At 33.3% G+C, this 21522-nt stretch overlaps 1 protein-coding gene across 1 annotated transcript in view; it reads right to left on the reverse strand.

Moving 5' to 3' along the window:
* Positions 1-11842, reverse strand: part of LOC138708986 (myrosinase 1-like) — a 29154-nt gene extending 17312 nt beyond the window's left edge. The window contains exons 1-5 of the mRNA XM_069839410.1: positions 11643-11842; positions 8667-8800; positions 5431-5565; positions 3352-3474; positions 664-847 (exon numbers count right to left, since the gene is read on the reverse strand). Of these exons, the coding sequence (XP_069695511.1) occupies positions 664-847; positions 3352-3474; positions 5431-5565; positions 8667-8800; positions 11643-11802 (736 nt within the window). The 5' untranslated portion in view covers positions 11803-11842. The remainder of the gene's footprint in view (positions 1-663; positions 848-3351; positions 3475-5430; positions 5566-8666; positions 8801-11642) is intronic.
* Positions 11843-21522: the final 9680 nt, after the last annotated feature.

Here is a 21522-nt window from a genome sequence, read left to right on the forward strand (position 1 = left end):
AGAGGGCTTTATATCGTGTGCCACAACTAGAAGATAGATGGGGAAAACCATTGAAGTAAAAATGTCAGTACAAACTTTTATTTAATTGTTTCACAATATTTATGATTTATTATCTATGGTTTTTTTAATCTTTATCAATGTATTTTCTTTTAATGTTCAACTGTGTTTGATAAGTTTCTAAATTGCATTATTTTTTAAGAAAATTTACAATTTGTTTGCATTAAATTGTGATTTTTTTACTAAGACATATGAGGATGTCATGTACTTCCAATAGAGTCTCTCAACTGTAGTCCAGTATTGATTTAGTATGGAATTTTTTACATGGACCAAAGTTGTTAACATCATATACAACAATGGTCCCATGTTTAATAAAGAATATATTAACAGATACTTACCTTACACTTTTCATGATTAATAGGCTTTAAAAAAACAACCTGCACTACCTAGACACACAAACAAAAGGCTGTTGAAAAATATCCTACTTCAATTAGATAAGCTGTAAGTTAAAATGTCATAAATATGGACCATAGTTGCGTAGTTTTACAGTACTATAAAATATCTTTTTTTTATACTGAAGTAATATTAAATGTATTATAATATTATAATGTAACTCGCAGACAAAAGAATCACTTAATGGTAAACAACTGTATTACAATATGATACCTTGCTGTGTCGCTCTGAATTCGTCGTCGTAGAGATGATAAGCCCTTGCGTGGGCTTTGATTACAGTGTGAGAAGCGAGATATCTTCCAAATCCATTTGCTCCTATACTGGGTGCATGACCTTCAGCGTCCTCGTATCCACTTGTAAAAGTTGCAGGTTCATTGAATGTGAGCCAGTATTTTATCTGTATTCGGAATATATTAGTAACAATTTTAGTATGTCACTAGTAATGTATAATTTCAAGTTGTCCACAGATGTTAAGCTATGAAATGTCTTCAAGAAAATACAGACCGAGGTGTCAACAAAATAGAGATCGAAGTGTCAAAAAATACAGACTGAGTATAAACAAAATACAAACCAAGGTGTCAACAAAAACAAACCTAAGTGTGAACAAAATACAGACTGGGTTTCAACGAAATACAGACCGAGACTTCAACAAAATGCAGATGGAGGTATCAACAAAATACAGACTGAGGTATAAACAAAACACAGACCAAGGTGTCAACAAAAACAAACCTAAGTGTCAACAAAATACAGACTGAGTTTCAACAAAATATTGACCGAGATTTCAAGAAAATACAGTCCGAGGAGATTTCAACAAAATAAAAACTGAGGTATGAACAAAATACAGACCAAGGTATCAACAGAATACAGACCAAGGTGTCAACAAAAACAAACCTAAGTGTCAACAAAATACAGACAAAGGTGTCAACAAAAACAAATCTAAATGTCAACAACATGCAGAGTGAATTTCAACAAAATACAGACCAAGATTTCAATCAAAAGAAACCGAGGTTTCAACAAAATACAGAGAGAGGTGTCATCAAAATGCACACGGAAGTTTTTGTCTAAATTGCAGCATATTAAGGAGTAATTATGTATTCTTATCTCAAAAATATTATTTGATTTATTTTAGAATTTTCTCTATATTGTTTTTAATATGCACTCTTTCATTCACCAAATGGGTGGAGCGAAGTCTTCCTACACTGCGATTAATCAGTTTATTGATATATTGTTGTACAGAACTATTTTAAAAGACAGTTTCAAAATCGCTGTAGCTGTTAAAAAAAGTTGTAGGTAGAATTAAAACATAATTTCCTTGAAAATATTAGATTTAATGTTCGTGATACTTAGTTTCAGTTGTTTCATTTCCATTGTTTTAGCAGTAAAATGTAACAAGTCAAAATTATATTATTCAAGGTGTTATTATTTAGATCGTTCGTTTCTTCTTTCTTTTCTTTCTTTTTTATTTTGAAATGTAATCCTCGAAACAATTTTTTATGTCTCTGCGGAATGAAGTGATCATATTCAGCGCTAATATGAATAAAGTTGAAAATTTTCAAACACTGTGAAAAGTTTTATAACCCTAAATATGCTGAGTCCTTCACTATCACACAGACAAACGATTCTAGTACAGCAAAACGCGAAACATACTTTAGTGCTACTGTAAATGAAGTTCAGAAAATCAAGGAAGATTTGGAATATGGAGCTTGTGTTACATAATAAGGTGACATATTTCTTATTTGGTCTTCACAATCATGTAAACCATGCGAATATCAAGCTACGGCGTTAAACAGCAATATAAAAAAATTCAACTTCCTACTAATTTTGAGGAAAAATGGATCGTATAATTTATTTAAATAACACTGTGCACACAATTCCCATTATAAGAAGAGACAAGATATATGATAAGGAACAAAAGAATTTGTAATCCTGAAATACCATAGTGATAACATAGGCAGATCTCTATTGTACAGCAGATTTAATTACTTCCCATTAATATATATCTAGATACAACGGATCATGACAAATAGGCCTTCCCGACGGGTCTTCCATTAACTGATAACCTCAACATTCCCCAAGATGTTACTAACAGTTTATACTCTTTAACACAATATTTTCCAACAAAATTGACAAATATTCAAATTTTTGCAACAGACAAACAAGGAATAATTGCAATTATTAAAAATCTAAAGTCAAAAACTCGTCAGAGTATGATGAAATAACAAGCAAAATATTAAAAGCGACTTCACATAATATAGCTAAGCCACTAAGTTATTTATGTAACTATTCACTGTTCAATGGTATATTCCCAGGGAGATTAAAATATTCAATGGTTACTGCTATCTCCAAAAAATGAGAAACAACGTCTCCAGAAAATTACAGACCCATATCACTTTTACCAGTTTTCTCCAAAGTCTTTGAAAACGTAATGTACAAAATATTATAATCATCATCTTGGAAGGTACACCAGCATTTTAGTTCCAGAACAGTTTGGATTTAAGAAAAATAAATCCAAGGAAAATGCAATATTTAGTTCAACTGACAAAATTCTGAAAGCAATTAATAAAAAATTCCAAGTTGGTGGAATTTTCTCTGATTTATCATCACCTGCCCTGAATTCCTGACGAGAGAATCTGGCAACCCTGGAGATGACTCTAATAAAATATGATCGGATCGAACCTGAGGGCATGATGTTGGGAAGTACAACGCGATCACATAATATATCTCCTAGATATATTGTAGAATAGTCTTGGCATAAAAGTTTCGCAATGGTGAGAACGAAACAGAACAAGAGAACCCACTCTTAAGGAAGAAGAGGATGATAAATCACACTACATGTATTATATTTATTATAATATTTTTCTATATTTTAAGATAAATTCGTGCATATTATCCCAAACTTACCCTGTCTCCGAAATTCGTAAACAAAACACGGGCATAGTCTTCGTAGTAATCTGCAATGACAGGATTAGGCCATCCGCCTAAATCTTGAAGAGGTTGGGGCAGGTCCCAGTGAAAAATGCTAGCCTATATCAAAATTAAATATATTATTATACAAGACTATACAAAACGTAATGTACCACCTGTTAAAAAAATAAGTTGAATGTATATTACTAGTCTAACACAGATGTATATCTCACTAAGCTGTATTTGACCTATCAAACTTCTGTCAAGCTTGAAAGCGTGTAGATGTCGAAGAAACAAGCGGAGGATGTCTCGACGAAAGTAACTAGCAAACATCAAGTACAAAGGCTTCCCAGGTTAGAGCTCTCCTGAGAATAAACTGTTACATATCCTCGTTACATAAGAAATTTGCTCGATTGCTGACGCTGAAGCAGCCATAACAGTTTGCATTGTGCTTTTTCATCTTGTGCGCTATATTCTGGTTATTGTTAGTCTCATTGTGATTTTTAAGTCTCATAATAAATCTTTAATTGATCCCAAAGGAAGAAATTCATCGGATGTAAATCGTGCGAACTTACCGATCATGGAATAGAACCGCGATGGCCAATAATTTGTTTTTCTATTCAAATTTTCACATAGGCCTGCTACCGAGGATGCGGTATTTCGACCGGACCTAGCATTGCTCAACACAAAATGCTTAAGTTCGTAACATTTAGTCTAATATTATATTCTTTACATACGCAATTAATTTGTGCCATCACTTATAAAATTTTTCATAGCTTACTATAAATAAAACTAACAGACACTTTAACTAAATTTTCAATATTAACAATCCTACATAAACTGACAAGAAACTTTTACACTCTGGCAAACAATTTAAGAAATAATATTTATTTTTTATATTAATAATATTAAATTTTTTGTAGTGATAGCTGAAGGCAGAGCAAATTTTAACTCCCTGAAATTTAGTTTAAATAAAGTTTATGTAAAGAAATTTAAGATATACAGTAGAAGCACCATATCATTCTAAAAGTGGACTTCAACAATGCCTACAATATTTTTTCATTTATTTCACTTTCGTTGCATTTTCAGCAATAATTTCCTTATGTATATAGAAATGATATTTATTCAAGATATTCCTTCGCAACTAATACAAATTTATTCGTAGAGATTTTTTGTAGAAGTATACGGAGTGTAACTGGTATCATTATTAATACAATAGAGAATTTTACGTGGCTAACGAGAAAGACAGGCTACGACGCAACGTCACATTCTTAGTCCTATTATGGCCAACATTGAACAAGTTTATATATAAATTCACGTTTAACAGGAGTTTAATACAGCAATTCCTTTGTTTTTTAGAACTTAGAACATGCATTTATATTAGGCGATTGTTAATATGGCCATGACTGGACCATGATAATCACGTGACTCCAATTCGTGCCGAAGCCTGCCTTTCTCATTATCACAGAATTTTATTTTCCAGCGACCTGAGAAGATACATAGTAGCTATAAATGGCTTGGCAAGTCTGAATGCCTGGAAGAGGGGTGTTATTTATTTATTTATTTATTTATTTATTTATTTATTTATTTATTTATTTATTTATTTATTTATTTATTTATTTATTTATTTATTTATTTATTTATTTATTTATTTATTTATTTATTTATTTATTCATTTATTTTATTTATTTATTTATCCGAAGTACATATGAATTCACCAATTAAATAAATGACAAATATAAGTACATAGTCTGTATACTAATATTTAAACACAAGCATAAGATTTTTAAGAAGTACATTAAGATGATAATAATAAAGTTAACAACAATAATACTAATAAAAATTGAGATAATATTTTAATCATTTATTAATATATTTTTACATAATCGAACACATTTCTTTTGCGAAATACATATTCTTTTATTTCTAATGTAGACCTTAATATTTTGAGCTACGTTTCAGCGTTTCTAAAACGTTTCTCAGTCTTCTTGTAATCCATAGAATGATAAGTGGTTTAAAGTGCAAGGCGTTGAGATTTTCATTAATAATTGTTTAATTGAAGTATTATTTGCTTACCAAAGGTTGTATCCCATTTGCTATAAGCTCGTTTATGAGATTATTATAATAGTCGATCCCGGGCTGATTTATTTCATTTATATGTCCATTTGGAAGTATTCTAGACCAGGAGAAAGAAAATCTATAGATATCCACCTGTAAAGATAATAAACTTAAGATGTAAAATTATTTCATGAAACATATTCAAGTCTCAATTAGCTTTCTCGAAAATCATATTGAGGCAAAGATCTATTTTATTTCGTAAATCTGCAGTAATATAATTCTTTAGTAACAATGCAAACTAATTTCATTTTAAGGGATTCAAATAGCCCTTAAAATTGCTCAAAAGTTTCTTTATGTCAGATTCTTGATGCCAGAGAGCAATTAAGTTAATAATTAAGGTATTTCGTTTCGTGGTAGCATTTGTGTGTGTCTACAACATACAGAATTACTTAACGTCTGTAATGTACAGATAAGGAAATAAAATTTGGAGCTCCCTTATTGTGTATTGGAGCTTATAACATACCTCGCATGTGCAGTAAATAATATCCCCTGTAAATTGCTACTTATGGACAGTCATGCAAAATTGTTGCCTACATACTGGTGGACTCCCATTAAGACTCGCTCCAAATTTTAATTTCGTATCTGTACACTCATTACAGTCAATGTTTTATGTGACAATTTCGAGTCTGATAATTCCACAGGAGAGCAGTGTAAAAGTACTATTTGTATATTTCTTCAACTAATTTTTTTTATGTTACGTTGTCCTCTGTGTGAATATGATTATACTTATGTCCAAAACATAATTAGGAATTTGACATGCATTTATTTTTAAACAACAGCCCCATTGACATTGCAGAAATAACAAAACTATTGTTACTATGAACTTGATGTTGATATAATAAATACTAAACCTTCAGAAAAACATGTCACACTGTTTCTGTAACAAGTAGGACCCGAATTTTAAGGTCCAAAAGCCTTTGTTTTCTTTCTGATACAGTAGGGCCTATATCTAAAATCTTTTAAAGTTTTTATGATGATTAGGAACAATATTAAAGGTATGAAAATTTAGTTTTATGTATTTTAAAAGGTAAATTAGTACTTTACAACATTTTTCAAATTAATTAACGTCACAAATTTTGCCTGGAATTCTCTTTTGAATTGCACAAATTTGCTACACAGGCTTCCTATCCTTATTACTCTCCCGGTGGGAGTCGCTATACTAAGAGCGCATGGTGAAATGTCTATTTTCAGTTTACTGTGGTTTAATTTACTGCGGTATAATAACTGATTTTACTGAAAATTTTAAAAGTTCTCTTTCTCCAACCATAACAACGAATAAGCGTTTTATTTTTTATCGCCATTTGTTAAGGAGTTAGGTACAGCTTACAGCAGTAAAATTTTGGAAATATTCAACATTATTTTCCTCCATTACTGTATCTTGTACAATAATGAAAATTAGTATGTGTAAGACACTGGCCTTCTGCTATAAGAAAAATTATTTTTACGACGTAAAAAAATTATTTACATTTTTTTCATAATTCATTTCAATGTGCAGAGATGAAGCGTTTTCCACATACCTAAAAAAAAAACTATTCAACATTTTGTGATGAAATTTTTTGTGTGTATTTATGCATGTCATATCTAAAACATTACGTAAGATCACTTTCTACATTTGATAGATTGTCTGATAAAAAATAAATTCATTTTAAAAATTGTCAAATATCAGCATTTTCTTCTAACACAAAATTAAAAATATATATATTATTTACTAAGGAATGTAGTTGAAAGTGCATGATATAGTAAACATGAGTTTTAGCAATAAAATAAAAAAGAGAGAACATAAAAAGTTAACAAGTTTATGAGTTATGAGGGAAAAGCTTCATCACTGCACAGTGAACTACCACCGTTATGAATTTTGAAAAAAAAAAATATATATATATATATAAATAATTTTTTTAAATTGTAAAAATAATTTTTTCTTATAGCAGAAGGACAGTGTTTTACACGTGGGTACCAATTTTCATTATTGCACGAGCTACAGTAATGGAGGAAAAAAATGTTGAATATTACCAAAAATTTTACTGCTGTAAGCTGTACCTAACCACTTCAAGGGCGCAAATGGACATAGTTGCTGAGGTGGCTACAAAAACAATATTATTTATGGAGTATATTTGAGATTCCGTTTCATGTTTAAAACTATAAAAAAATATCAAAGCTTTAGCTTGTCTGGCATAAGACTACTTTCCGTTCATAGAGAAATTTGAATCGGTGGTGACCTCAACAGAATGGAGAAATGGCGTGTATTAATGCAATGGTGTTAAAATAACGGGAGTCTATCAAAGATATGACGCAATAACAAATTCCATTACACTACATGCTACATCACGAATTAAAATTTCGTGACAGCAATGCATTACTTTCGTAAATATTTCAATCGCATATGTGACATTGCTTTTATTAATAAAGTATAATAATAACTTATTATTCACCATAGAAAAATTATTTTCGAAGTGTGGGGGGGAAGCCTTGAGTAAAAAGTAATAATTTAAATCAATATTTGTTGCGAAATGACTTCCAGAAATTTTCAGGTCCAACGCTGCTACTTTACTGTCTAAAGAATTTTAGGTTTTTAGATAACTTCTAAGCGTTTTGGGAAAAATTAATTTCCAATTTAATTTCGAGTGAAAGTTTTAATATATTAAAACTTAATAATAACGAATAATATGCCCTCGGTCAGATGTAAGAACCCATGCCGTGCAAACAAATTACGTTTAGGCCTCAATTTCGATCATTTGGGCTCGTTAATATCGTGTAGTGATTACTTTTTATTATTACAATTTGCAAAGATATTTCTCCAGGCCCACGCCTGTGGAGTAACGGTTAGCGTATCTGGCCGCCAAACCAAGTGGTTCGATTCCCGGTTGGGGCACGTTATCTGGTTGAGGTTTTTTCCGGGTTTTTCCCTCAATCCAATATTAGCAAATGCTGAGTAACTATCAGTGATGGACCCCGGACTCATTTCACCGGCATTACCACCTTCATATCCTTCATATCATTCAGACTCTAAAAAACTAAGATGTTGATAAAGAGTCGTAAAATAACCTACTAAAATAAAAAAATATTTCTCCAGGATAACAAATTAGTTTTCAATAAAATTTAGTATCATGCGGGACCCAAGATTAATATTTTAAGAAAGCAATACATTAACATATTGGTATTCCCTTATTAATAATATAGATTCTCTTTGTACTTACCCCCATTTCCTTTAAGAGTTGGACATCGTCTTTGTACTTATGGTACGCATCGCACGCTACGTCGCCAGTAGAATGGTCAACAATCAGGTAGGACCTGTTGTGTACCTGAGTATCCCAGATATTTACGCCCTTACCTTAAAGAAAGACAGAGTGTTTATTTTTGTGATAATGATAATAATAATAATAATAAAAATAATAATAATAATAATCCGTGGGGCTACAGCCCATGAAGGGCCTAGACCTACCAGCCAGCTGCTGGCCTCACGCCCACATGCCAAAGCAGAGGTGGACGATCATCCAACCAGTTGGAGGTATCGTGTGGTTAGCACGATGTTCCCCCCAGCCGTTATAGCTGCCATTCGCAACCGGATTTCGCTACCTATCGTAGCTCCCCAAATGCATCACGATGCTGGGTGGGCACCGGTCCCATACACTGGCCGAAATTTCATGAGAAAATTTCTTCCCCCATTAGGACTCGAACCAGCGCGCATTCCTTAACGCGAGTCCTCGGCAGCATGCCTTTGACCACGACGCCAAGGCGCGGAACTTTTGTGATTATATTCGCTATAAATTCAGAAGAGAATTCTCCCTCTTTCATTGCATATGCACTCATTTTCCTGCATACCCGTGGTCACACTTTGCTTTTTAATGCTAGAATTTATTTGTCAAAATTAGTTTTGTACTTTGCTTTATTTTCTCATTTCATTTGAGAGATAAAGCGGAAACGATCAGCGAATATATCAAAAGAGAGAAACACTTCTTAGTAAAACAAGATTATAATATATGCTCTTTCCCTTCATTCCCACCTACTAGAATTCCTAAAGATCTTATAAAAAGGTCAGTGAAAGAACAACGGTTAACGCGGTCGTTATGATGGCAAGCAGAAATATTAATGTGATAAAAACTTACTCGAATTATTAGTAACAAATATAAGTATTTGTGAATACCTACCCTGAGGATCCTGATAATAATGATATATTTATGTAGCTTACCAATAAAAGGTGTAAAATAAAATAATATGCTGAAGAAAGAAATAGTAAAAGATTTAAAAGTTCGAAGAAAATAGTCTTGATGCACTTTAGTAATATTTAAATGTGTATTTACTCAACAAAATTTATAGACTTTTTTAATATTGCTAATTTTATTTGTTTGATAATTGGACAATAAGGTTGTATTTTGAGTTTCGATGGATAATAACAAAGATATATAAAAAAATCACTGGACAAAAACAATTCTGATTAGACATAGAATATAGCGCGTAATGAAGCGAGAGTGGACTAAATGTTTGCTAACTTTTTCTCCTAGTAAGTGAAACAACATTTTAGATTTCAGCATCATCAGATTGTCAGATTTAGAGAGGAGACTGGTTAAAATTCCAACTTCTACAATTTTTTTACTAGAGAGTTTCTTTTTTGAACACATGCTCCTCTTGGAATATGTATAGGCCTACATACTACAAAATGTAATTGATGTTACCTAAGTAGTTTTGAAGTTATGAAATTTTTCTTGGAAAATGTGTCATCGTTCAAAATCTCTATCCTTGCACAAATTTCACGTATATGATCCACAAATCTGCGTATAGCACGTTTCATATATTTTAAAAAATACTGAGTATTCATATTTAGAATTGTGTGTTGAGAGAAAAGGAAGAAAATATTTATCAATTAAAAATAACTTCTTTACTGTCTTAATATTATAAAAATATCTGATTGACTAGTTTCAAGTTGGTGGGGACACCACCTCGAAATAGTCAGCTAGGTATTTTTTACATTAACACAATAAAGAAGTTATTGTTAATCAGTGATTATACAAGTGGTAAAAGAGTGTACCAAACAATGAAGAAAATGTTTACTCGATCAAGATGTAATTTTCATATTTTTGTGTCTACTGCACAGATATTATTTTTATTTCAAATGGTTACTAAGATATCAAGAATCTGATAGTGTATTTAATTAAGCACACTTTATAAAGCATCTATTATCAGGCAGTACATCTCACTTGACGATATGTGTCAGAGGAAGAACAATTGTTTGTATGCATCTGAAGTCTGATTAGTGTAATAAGTAGCTAGTCGCGTTGTATGTAATGGAGGGGGAAAGGAACTGGCCACCCAACCCCATTATCTTCTATCCTAGTTGCCCCATAAGTGGTTCTTTGTTAGTATCACTTGTGAGGTTCATACCTGTTTTCGGACAGAATTGTCAAAACAATAACTTATAGAGCATATTGAAAAAAAATCAGCTTATAGAACCCCTTAGATTTTGAATATGTTGAAATGTGCTATAAACGGAAGTGTCGAAAAATCATTTTGAAAGTAAACAACAAAGAATTTAACCCTTACATTGACAAAGTATCCTATAGGACACAACAGGTTAATAGGTTATATGCTATAATTTTAATAGAACAATAAAAAAATTGATAGGAAAATTAAAATTTCACAATACAAGGTTCCTGAAAAGACTCTTCAGACAATTGCATCAACCATTTTAAAATCTTCATCGAATATCATCAATCACTATATCTATTCATCTTCATAATATTCGGTGTATATTATTTATTTTCAATAAATTTTTATCGTTTTGATAGCTACCACATCTTGTCCCAGAATATTATTTTTTTAAATTTCATTATGTATTTTTCTAATATTAATTTACATTTTCTTTTTTGTTCATTTGAATTGATTAGGATGTCATATTTTAAATCCAAGATTTGGACGGCTATCATTTCGATGTACTACTATTGTACAACATATAAAATATGGACATTGCGATAGTTGTTTTCTTTACGCTCCGACAAGGTTTAATAAACTAGTATGAGAAATGAAGCTTTGTCAATTTAAGGGTTAAAGAATGCAGGCATTTAAATTTGACGTCATTACTGATACATTAGGGTCTGTAGATTTATTTTGTCAGTAAAACAAAAAGGAATTTTTGGCAAGAATTGGTCGAAATTTCACACATCCTCCTCTTAACTCACCGTCCTCGTTCCACGCTCCTTCAATCTGGTAAGAGGCCGTGGCTACTCCGAGCAAAAACCCCTCTGGAAACGTGTAGGCTTTGGACTGAGCGTCATGTACTACAGCGGCGCTGCTGGCTGCAGCCACCAGGGCGACAAGACATAAGCCAAGTGCGATCATCTTGCAAAGCGTCCCATGAGACACAATCTGGATATGAATCTGTGACTTATATACTGTATGTAGTAGTCCGAACACAAGGCTGATAAGTTTATATTAAGTGTGAAACAGTAGTCATATTTTATCAATCTCTTATCATAGGAGTACTTGTAAATATCCATAAAATAAGATTATGATATTTTTGTGATTATTTAAGGTAATTTTCGGTCTTATAATGAGGTCAAATTCCTAAAAAATTCACATACCTTTCGATGTTTCTCATAACTATTTCACATATTATCTCTGTTGGATTCAAGAGGAAATTTCAAACTAAATTATAGCAAAACCAGCAATAAATTCTCAAATATTGTATTTCTACGACTTGTGTACTCTGTTCCTTTTAAAAATAAAATAAGAGAATTAATCATCGAGCAGTTCAACAGGGTGTATCAGAATAATTTTTACTTCTCTCCTTTAGTTCACAGACTAAAGTGCAAAACTCTAAAAACCTACTTCATCTTAACACATTGTTATTAGACTATGAGGTGACCCCGCAAGATTTAGGTAACAGAACGAAGAAGTCTCTAAACGAGTGATAGCCAACTCAACTGTTCTTGCGAAGCATGTGTCCATTCACGCGATTATATAAGGAAATAAGAGCAACATTGACATTGCAAACATTGGGACTATTTGCATACTTTTGTGCGCAGCGAAGAATGCTCTTGGTCACCACTGCTCTAAACAGTGATTTTCGTTGTGTTCTACTTCCTTTCTTCTGAAGGGAAAGACATAATGTCGAACCTTAATTTAACTATTGTATTGTATTGTATTGTATTGTATTGTATTTATTAACATTCCATGGTATTCATACATGCTTACAGCTAGAATATGGAACAAGTCAAAAAACTTAATACTATTATAAAATCTTAATTTATAGTCACAGTCTAGATGAAATATATACAGACGAGATGTACAATATAGTCTACTAGTACAACACATAGTTTTAGTATCAATTTCATGAAGTGTTATTGAATGTCATGAATTCACCTACAGAATAGAAGGCGTGAGAAATTAGGTACTTCTTTAATTTGGCCCTAAATAATTTTATGTTTTGAGTTTCATTTTTTATATCGATAGGGAGGCTATGAAAAAATTTTACTGCCATATAGCTCACTCCTTTTTGATAGCACGATAGACTTGCCGATGGAGTATGAAAGTCATTTTTTTGACGTGTATTTATGCTATGAACTGTTGAATTAGTTACAAAGTTTTCACGATTACATACGAGGAAGACTATTAATGAAAAGATGTACTGACAAGCCATGGGCATTATTTGTAGTTTTTTGAAAATAGTCCTACACGACTCCCTAGATTTCGCACCTACTATTATTCTAATTACTCTTTTTTGTAATAGAAATATATTGTTACTATCTGTGGAATTTCCCCAGAATATTATTCCAAAACTCATTACCGAGTGGAAGTATGCAAAGTATATTGTTTTTAAGGTATTGATATTTACTATCTTTTGCATAGCTCTAATAGCAAAACAAGCTGAATTTAGTTTGGGGGTAATTTATTTAATATTATTTTTTCAATTTAACACATTATCGATTTTTAAGCCAAGAAATTTGGTTGTTGTTGTTTCTAATAGGGATCTATTGTTAATTATTGCGATAGAAATTTGCGACGTTGAATAAGTGGTTGCTCATATCTACACCGGCTCTCTCAGAATATACATCCCAGTGACGTACGTTTTCAAGCGTTATATCCATGTATACGAGCATGTACGCCTGAAAAAGATTTCGATTAGTATGTTACTGTTCGAAAAGTGACATGGGCAAGTAACAGCCCATTTAGCGGTGATTCTGCACTTCAGCTTAAGACAAGAAAATGTCGCTACTTATAGCATTTCAGGTGTAATTTATTAGCTTAGCTTATAATGAGTACTGGAATTGTATACACTGCACGTCTTTTGAAAAGATTTCTAGGCGCTCGTCGTATTTCCTCTATCGACAGAATTGAACCCTATGAAAATGGTCCAGTTCATTCAATTTATGAACCACTGTTGTCTTATGCATAGGCTACATTTTTTTGCAGCAAAAACGTTCCGGTCCAACTAAACCACTGCTTACAAGGCTTTAGTTGCAACAATTTCGTTGCTTTTCAAGCTGAGGTCTTCAATACACCTACCTGTAGAGCTAACTTTCTTCGCGATTTCATGGGAGAAATTGTAGCCTACAGCCTATATCGAGTTTTTCGTCAGAACACGATTTATGCACCTTATTTTTAATTAAGATGAGCCGATTTCCTCTCCCTTTTTTCACTAAATTCTGGATTGTTCAATCATGTGGTTGTTGAACGCCAGGATATTTAAAATGTTCCTCCTCCCACTTCAGAGCATTTGGGCTTACGGATGTAAATCGCGCACGTAGCATTTTGTAGCTAAGCATAGTTGAAGAGCGCAGCAATACACCAGATTTTACCTAGCTTACTCCATACCCCTTACTGGAGACTCCACTGTTCGTATTAAGAACCGATAGGCTACAAGCTTGGTTCATAGTAAAACGTACAGATTTTTTTGAAAATAAAAAGAAAATGATAATTGGACCCATATTCATATGAAAAATTGTTGCTCAAATTACGTATAGAACTCATTCCTAAAGGGCGAGTCATAATTCGTGGAATATCCTGTATATCTAATGCTCTACAGCCCATATGACTGATTGGGAAAAGTTACCCGCTTGACTATTTTTCGGGGTTTTCCCTCTAACCATTAAGACAAAATGCTGGATAATTTTCGGCGCTGGACCCCGGACTCATTTCGTTGGCGTTATCAACTTCATCTCATTCAGACGCTAGATAAACACAACAGTTGATAAAACGTTGTAAAATAACCAATTAATAAAAGGCCATGTGGCCCTGGCCTAATACCAAAGAATGTCTCGCAATCTAACATTAAATAGCTCGCTGAACGTTAGGTCAGCACTACGCAGGACCATCGCAAAGATAGCTTAGATGATCACAAGACAATAGAGACATAACCAGTGTGAAGACAAATTCCTTCATTAACATCGCCAGGAATCAACGTACTACGCTATCACTGATGCATTACGGCGTACTATTCTACTACATACTACCCCTTGAAGTCAAGGTTAGAATAATAGTGAAATCCTGGTGAAGTATACTCTACGTAGCGGTTATCAGCACAGAACACCCTGGGGCTAACGTCTCTTACCCACGGGGAACACACTGCACTACAGTGCATTCGTAGCTGCTAGCGGTTATGCTCTCTACCTCTTCCTGCTGCAAGACGGGGTACACGGGACGGCTCCGCTTACCCTTTAACCATTTCATCGAGTGCTGACAACCACTGCTCTAAGTCATAGGTGTCCAATTGTAACACGTACCAGGTAACCCCTGGCGTAAGCAACCCGCAGTGCATATTCTTTAAGGTCGTTTTTCCTATTTTATATGGAAAGTTATTGACCTCAGTAGAGCATGCTTGACGTGCAATATCTTCTGGTTCTATAGGCGTTTGGACACCCATGCTCTACGTTTCAACGTCTAAGGTTCCGTGCAGAGCAGAAAAGCTTCTTTCCACTGTTAGATAATGTGGCTAACTACGATCCACTATAATTTTAGGAGGTCTTTCAAACTAACACATTCCTGTTTCTGTTCGTCCTGTAATAATGTGCTACGTCCGTTTCTTTTTTTTTACGAAATATCTATCATTGAATTTATTTTGAGCCTTTTAGCTATATTTTTTATTATTACGGCAGAATAGTGACTAATCTGAGGTTTTATCAATGGCGACATTTTTTCTGGGCTAATGAGCTATAACAAACATATTATTTGATTAACAAAATTATATATATTTTTTCGTTCGAAATGCAGGATTTTATTATCCTCATTTAGTCGAAGATAATGATAATGTTAATTAATATTACAAATTCTGTTTGCAAAAAATAATCTGTTAAGGGGTTAAGTACAGCTTACAGCAGTAAAATTTTTGGAAATAACATTTTTTTCCTCCATTACTCTATCTTGTACAATAAGGAAAATTGTTATGTGCAAAACACTGTCCTCCTGCTATATGAAAAAAATATTTTTACGGTCTAAAAAATTATTTATATATATATATATATATATATCTTTTCAAAATTAAAAACGGTGGCAGTTCACTGTGCAGTGATAAAGGATTTCCCTCATAACTCATAAACTTGTTAACTTTTTCATTTTCTCTCTCTTTTATTTTATTTCTGAAAGTTATGTTTACATTCCTTAATAAATAATTTTTTTTGTGTTAGAAGACTATTTTTAAAGGAATTTATTTTTCCTCAGGCAATCTGTCAAAGGTAGAGAAGTGATTTTGCATCATATTGTAGATATGACATGCACAAATACACACAAAAAAATTTCATAACAAAATGTTGGATAATTTTTTAGTTATGAGGGAAACGCTTCATCAGTGCACAGTGAACTGTCACCATTTTGAATTTTGAAAAGGTATATATATATATATATATATATAATTTTTTAGATCGTAAAAATATTTTTTTAATATAACAGAAGGACAGTGTTTTACACATACTAATTTTCATTATCGTACCATCGCAAAGATAGCTTAGATGATCACAAGACAATAGAGACATAACCAGTGTGAAGACAAATTCCTTCATTAACATCGCCAGGAATCAACGTACTACGCTATCACTGATGCATTACGGCGTACTATTCTACTACATACTACCCCTTGAAGTCAAGGTTAGAATAATAGTGAAATCCTGGTGAAGTATACTCTACGTAGCGGTCATCAGCACAGAACACCCTGGAAGCAATGGAAGGGAAAAAAATGTTGAATATTTCCAAAATTTTACTGCTGTAAGCTGTACCTAACCCCTTAAGGAACGTTAGAACAAATTCATAAATATGTTCTTCTAATTGCGACTTCCTCCGACAAGGCTTTTTACCCCTGGCTTTTCCCATGATGTGGGTTTTAACGAATCAAAACCATGCCTTGACATCACATGGGCAACGGAAGAGCATTTATACATTCACGTGATTCTCATGTTCATCTCGTGTGCATTACAGCCTGCCACACGACAGCTTCTATAATTGTCTATTCTCTTTCGTTTTATAAGAAAATAATTTATTATAATGGGTTATTTTACAACGATATGTAACTTTATCTGGATCTGATAGAGTGCTTACTATCACGACATACACACGTGAACATAAAGGTTCAGCACGAATGTAATAATATGCAACTGTTTTCAATGTTGCTACACAGATTGAAGTAGCAGATTACAATAAACAATTAAAGCCACGTCAGAATAGGTGGATTAAAAATGTAAGGTGGGAAAGTCCCACGAGAACCTATCCCACTAATATAACCTCGTTATCCTATGTGCAATGCTGTACTTTTATGAGTGTGATGAATTGCTGATATTTTTTTTAGATAACCTCTCATTCAGAAATGAGGAGGTACTTTTCAAATCGTATTATGTCCATTAAAGCAAAATTTTCAGGAGAGAAGAAAAACCGTTAACTCCTAAACCCTTGGAGATAAATTTAAATTTCAAGTGTCCAAAACTATTTATAGATTTCGAGATTCAGAATCTACTTTCATTGAAATCATTTTCAAAATGGGGTTATTGATAATCAAGAAAACATTATGGACATAATATGGTTTGATGTGGAAGATAACATAAATGAATTCTGAATTTTGAATATGCTTCAAATTTATCAAATTCGTTAACATAAATCAAATATAATGTATAGGTTAATTTTTCTTTAGACGTTTGATTGTCTTACTCTGAAAAAAAAGGCTGATAAGAAAAGTGCTATCATACAATTTAGTATACAGGGCGGTTTAACATGTAAGAAAATATTGAATTTAATTATTATTTCAAAGTTGTGACAATCCTCCTCCATCTTCCAAGCAATCACACATTATCATATCTTCGTCGGTCTCAAGAGTGTGTGTTCGATCACCCAAAATTCTGATTTGAAGTTCAGGTCATCATTAGTTCTCCAGTCGTCTTCATACCTTTTCTTAAATAAATTGTCTATATTAATTTTCTTCTCTTTTGAGTTTCTTTGTAGAGGCATCATCAATGGATCTGGTATTTCATCCAGTTTTGTACCCTTTTCCAAAACAGAGCTATATTTCTTTGACGGAACATCCATGTGGTATGTGGGTTCCATATTCTTTAATGCATTAAACTGTTCATTTTTCATGATTTTCTTCAGCAATATTCGTTTCATATCGTTGATCCCAACAAGTTTTTTCAGGTGTAGTAGAAGTGACTTATTCTTGATTTCCCAACTATTTGTGCATGCATGTACAGACTAATGGTTTCATAAAGTTTAGCATATTGTATGGGGGATAGGCTACTATTTTCTCATACCTTCTTAAGTGTTTCTCCAATATCCCGAAAACCCGGTCAGCAGGAAGATAGGAGTGGCCTCTTACTGGGAAATACATGCTTCTTTCCTTTAAATGAAAAGGCTTCTAAGAAGCAGAAACAAAACTAATACGTGAACAACATGCATATGCTTGTTTTGGCCACAGCAGCCATCAGAGAATAATGTTAAGCTTTCTGTTTGTTCTGGATATTCAATCTTTTCTAAAAATTACACACAGCAGATGCTACTTCAACTTACTGATCCTCTGCCGGACTGTTTTCATTCCACACATAAAAATGAGATGTAGCTGAGTTTTCTATACATGTTACACACAGACAATAATGGCTTATATGTCTGGAGTATCAAGACATCCCTACCGATAACTTCGGAAGCACCTGCACCTGCTGCATGTCGAAACAAAATGACAGTATCCTCACTTTCTTCTCCTTCATAATTTGGTGAAAAGACTTAGCCCTCAATGTATGAATTTGTAATTAAGTAATTGTCCAATATTCTTTTGAGGAGATTAACTCCATATGTAGATGAAATTATTGGGGATCATCAGTGTGGTTTTAGGCGTAATAGATAAACTATTGACCAGATATTTTGTATTCGACAGATATTGGAGAAAAAATGGGAGTATAAGGGTACAGTGCATCAGTTATTCATAGATTTCAAAAAGGCATATGACTCGGTTAAGACAGAAGTTTTATATGATATTCTTATTGAATTTGGTATTCACAAGAAACTAGTTCGATTAATTAAAATGTGTCTCAGTGAAAAGTACAGCAGAGTTCGTATAGGTCAGTTTCTGTCAGATGCGTTTCCAATTCACTGTGGGCTAAAGCAAGGAGATGCACTATCACCTTTACTTTTTAACTTTGCTCTAGCGTATGCCATTAGGAAAGTCCAGGATAACAGAGAGGGTTTGGAATTGAACGCGTTACATCAGCTGCTTGTCTATGCGGATGACGTGAATATGTTAGGAGAAAATCCACAAAAGATTAGGGAAAACATGGGAATTTTATTGGAAGCAAGTAAAGAGATAGGTTTGGAAGTAAATCCCGAAAAGACAAAGTATATGATTATGTCTCGTGACGAGAATATTGTACGAAATAGAAATATAAAAATTGGAAATTTATCTTTTGAAGAGGTGGAGAAGTTCAAATATCTTGGAGCAACAGTAACAAATATAAATGATACTCGGGAGGAAATTAAACACAGAATAAATATGGGAAATGTCTGTTATTATTCGGTTGAAAAGCTTTTATCATCCAGTCTGCTGTCAAAAACTCTGAAAGTTAGAATTTATAAAACAGTTATATTACCGGTTGTTCTTTATGGTTGTGAAACTTGGACTCTCACTTTGAGAGAGGAATATAGGTTAAGGATGTTTGAGAATAAGGTGCTTAGGAAAATATTTGGGGCTAAAAGGGATGAAGTTACAGGAGAATGGAGAAAGTTACACAACACAGAACTGCACACATTGTATTCTTCACCTGACATAATTAGGAACATTAAATCCAGACGTATGAGATGGGCAGGGCATGTAGCACGTATGGGCGAATCCAGAAATGCATACAGAGTGTTAGTTGGGAGGCCGGAGGGAAAAAGACCTTTAGGGAGACCGAGACGTAGATGGGAAGGAAATAGTAAAATGGATTTGAGGGAGGTGGGATATGATGATAGAGAATGGATGAATTTTGCTCAGGATAGGGACCAATGGCGGGCTTATGTGAGGGCGGCAATGAACCTCCGGGTTCCTTAAAAGCCAGTAAGTAAGTAATTAAGTAATGGATTGAATTTTTTCTTCTTCCTTGGCATTCTGAATTTTGTGCAACATCCTCTGGCAGTAACTACATCGGTCTTTGCTGGGGTACCAAATCCTAAGTTAAATTTTGTATTAAATATTTTGTAAAACAAAGTCTTGTTCAATTTAAGGTGTTGTGGGACGCCTACAGTATAGGTTCTGGGATGTGAAACATGAATCAGTAAAGAAAGCCTACGATCCTGTTCATTTTTGTTTGCAGTACCAAAGAATTCCTCCTTGCCCTTACATAGGTAGTGTACAGGATTTGTATAACAATGGAAGCGCTCATCAGTGGGTCAAGCAACGTTTGGTCAGGATCTTTATCGCGATTCCTGAAAATAAAATACAATTCTAAGGGCATTCAATTGAATGTGTTTTCGTGTCAGAGTTTGCAGTGTGATGAACTTGTTCTAGACTCCATAACGTTCTATTAATAACTAACAATGGCTCACTGCAATAACCACAAACAGAGTAATAAATTTAATTATCGAAATTCAGATTGCTTATGTCTCGCAGTTTTAGTTTTCAGTTTTTTCTGCAACCTCTGCTGTTCTCTCTTATAGCAATTTCTCCTTCCATCTTCTTTAATTAACAGCGTATAGCAAAAACAAACCTTCACACACTGGTAACAAATACTCAACTGACATTGGGCGATAATAGACAGTTAATAATTAGCGCCAAATCATTCAGTGCAAAAAACTTTACGCAAAAAACTGCCTTTTTATATTGACGAGGACTTAATATGGTTTGAAATGAACGAAGAAGTGGACAAAATACGATTTGAAGTGAACGCTATATTTCAAGCCTTGTTTACATGGGACCTAATACAGTTAGACGCGAATTGACTTCACCATTGGATAGAGCGTGTTCAAAATATGCGGAAATGATATAAAACTCGATTACGTCAAAAAGTAGACTCAATAAGATTTGAAAAGTACCTCCTCAAATATGGTTCTTCTACGTACATTAAATATATGATGCGGTCCTGCCAGATTTAATTATCTTTCGAAGAAAGACGTGCTAAAGATTTTTATTGTCCTCGCCAGATTTGAACACTCGAACATCGGGTCCAATGACAAGCTAACAGCTACAATACCGAGGGCGTTGTGTGTGAATATGTATTGCTCAGGATTCGAAAGTGGGGCGTAATTGTCACTTACCAGTATCTAAAAGTATATTCTCAATTAACTTCAAATTTTGGCAAGCCCTGAAGTACTCCATATCCATGTATTTCATCTATTAACATGGGCTATCAAATAATAAGGTACCGGTTAACATAAGTAATCCAGTATTACGAAGTAAATACTCAAACAGTCACGTCCAGTGCCAAATCGATATATAGTACAGTATCACTTTTTGGTATCGCCGAATTTATAATAGAATTGTATGGGCAATAATTTGTGATGTAGAATTCACGTGCTCTCATGATATTCTCAATGAAATTTTTCTATTAACTTTCGTTGCTTCTGTTCTCTTGATTAATTTGTAGTAAATATGTATCTCTTTTCATCTAATTTTATGACAAT

This window comes from Periplaneta americana, chromosome 11 (genome assembly GCF_040183065.1).
Source record: "Periplaneta americana isolate PAMFEO1 chromosome 11, P.americana_PAMFEO1_priV1, whole genome shotgun sequence".
Classification (NCBI taxonomy): Eukaryota; Metazoa; Arthropoda; class Insecta; order Blattodea; family Blattidae; genus Periplaneta; species Periplaneta americana.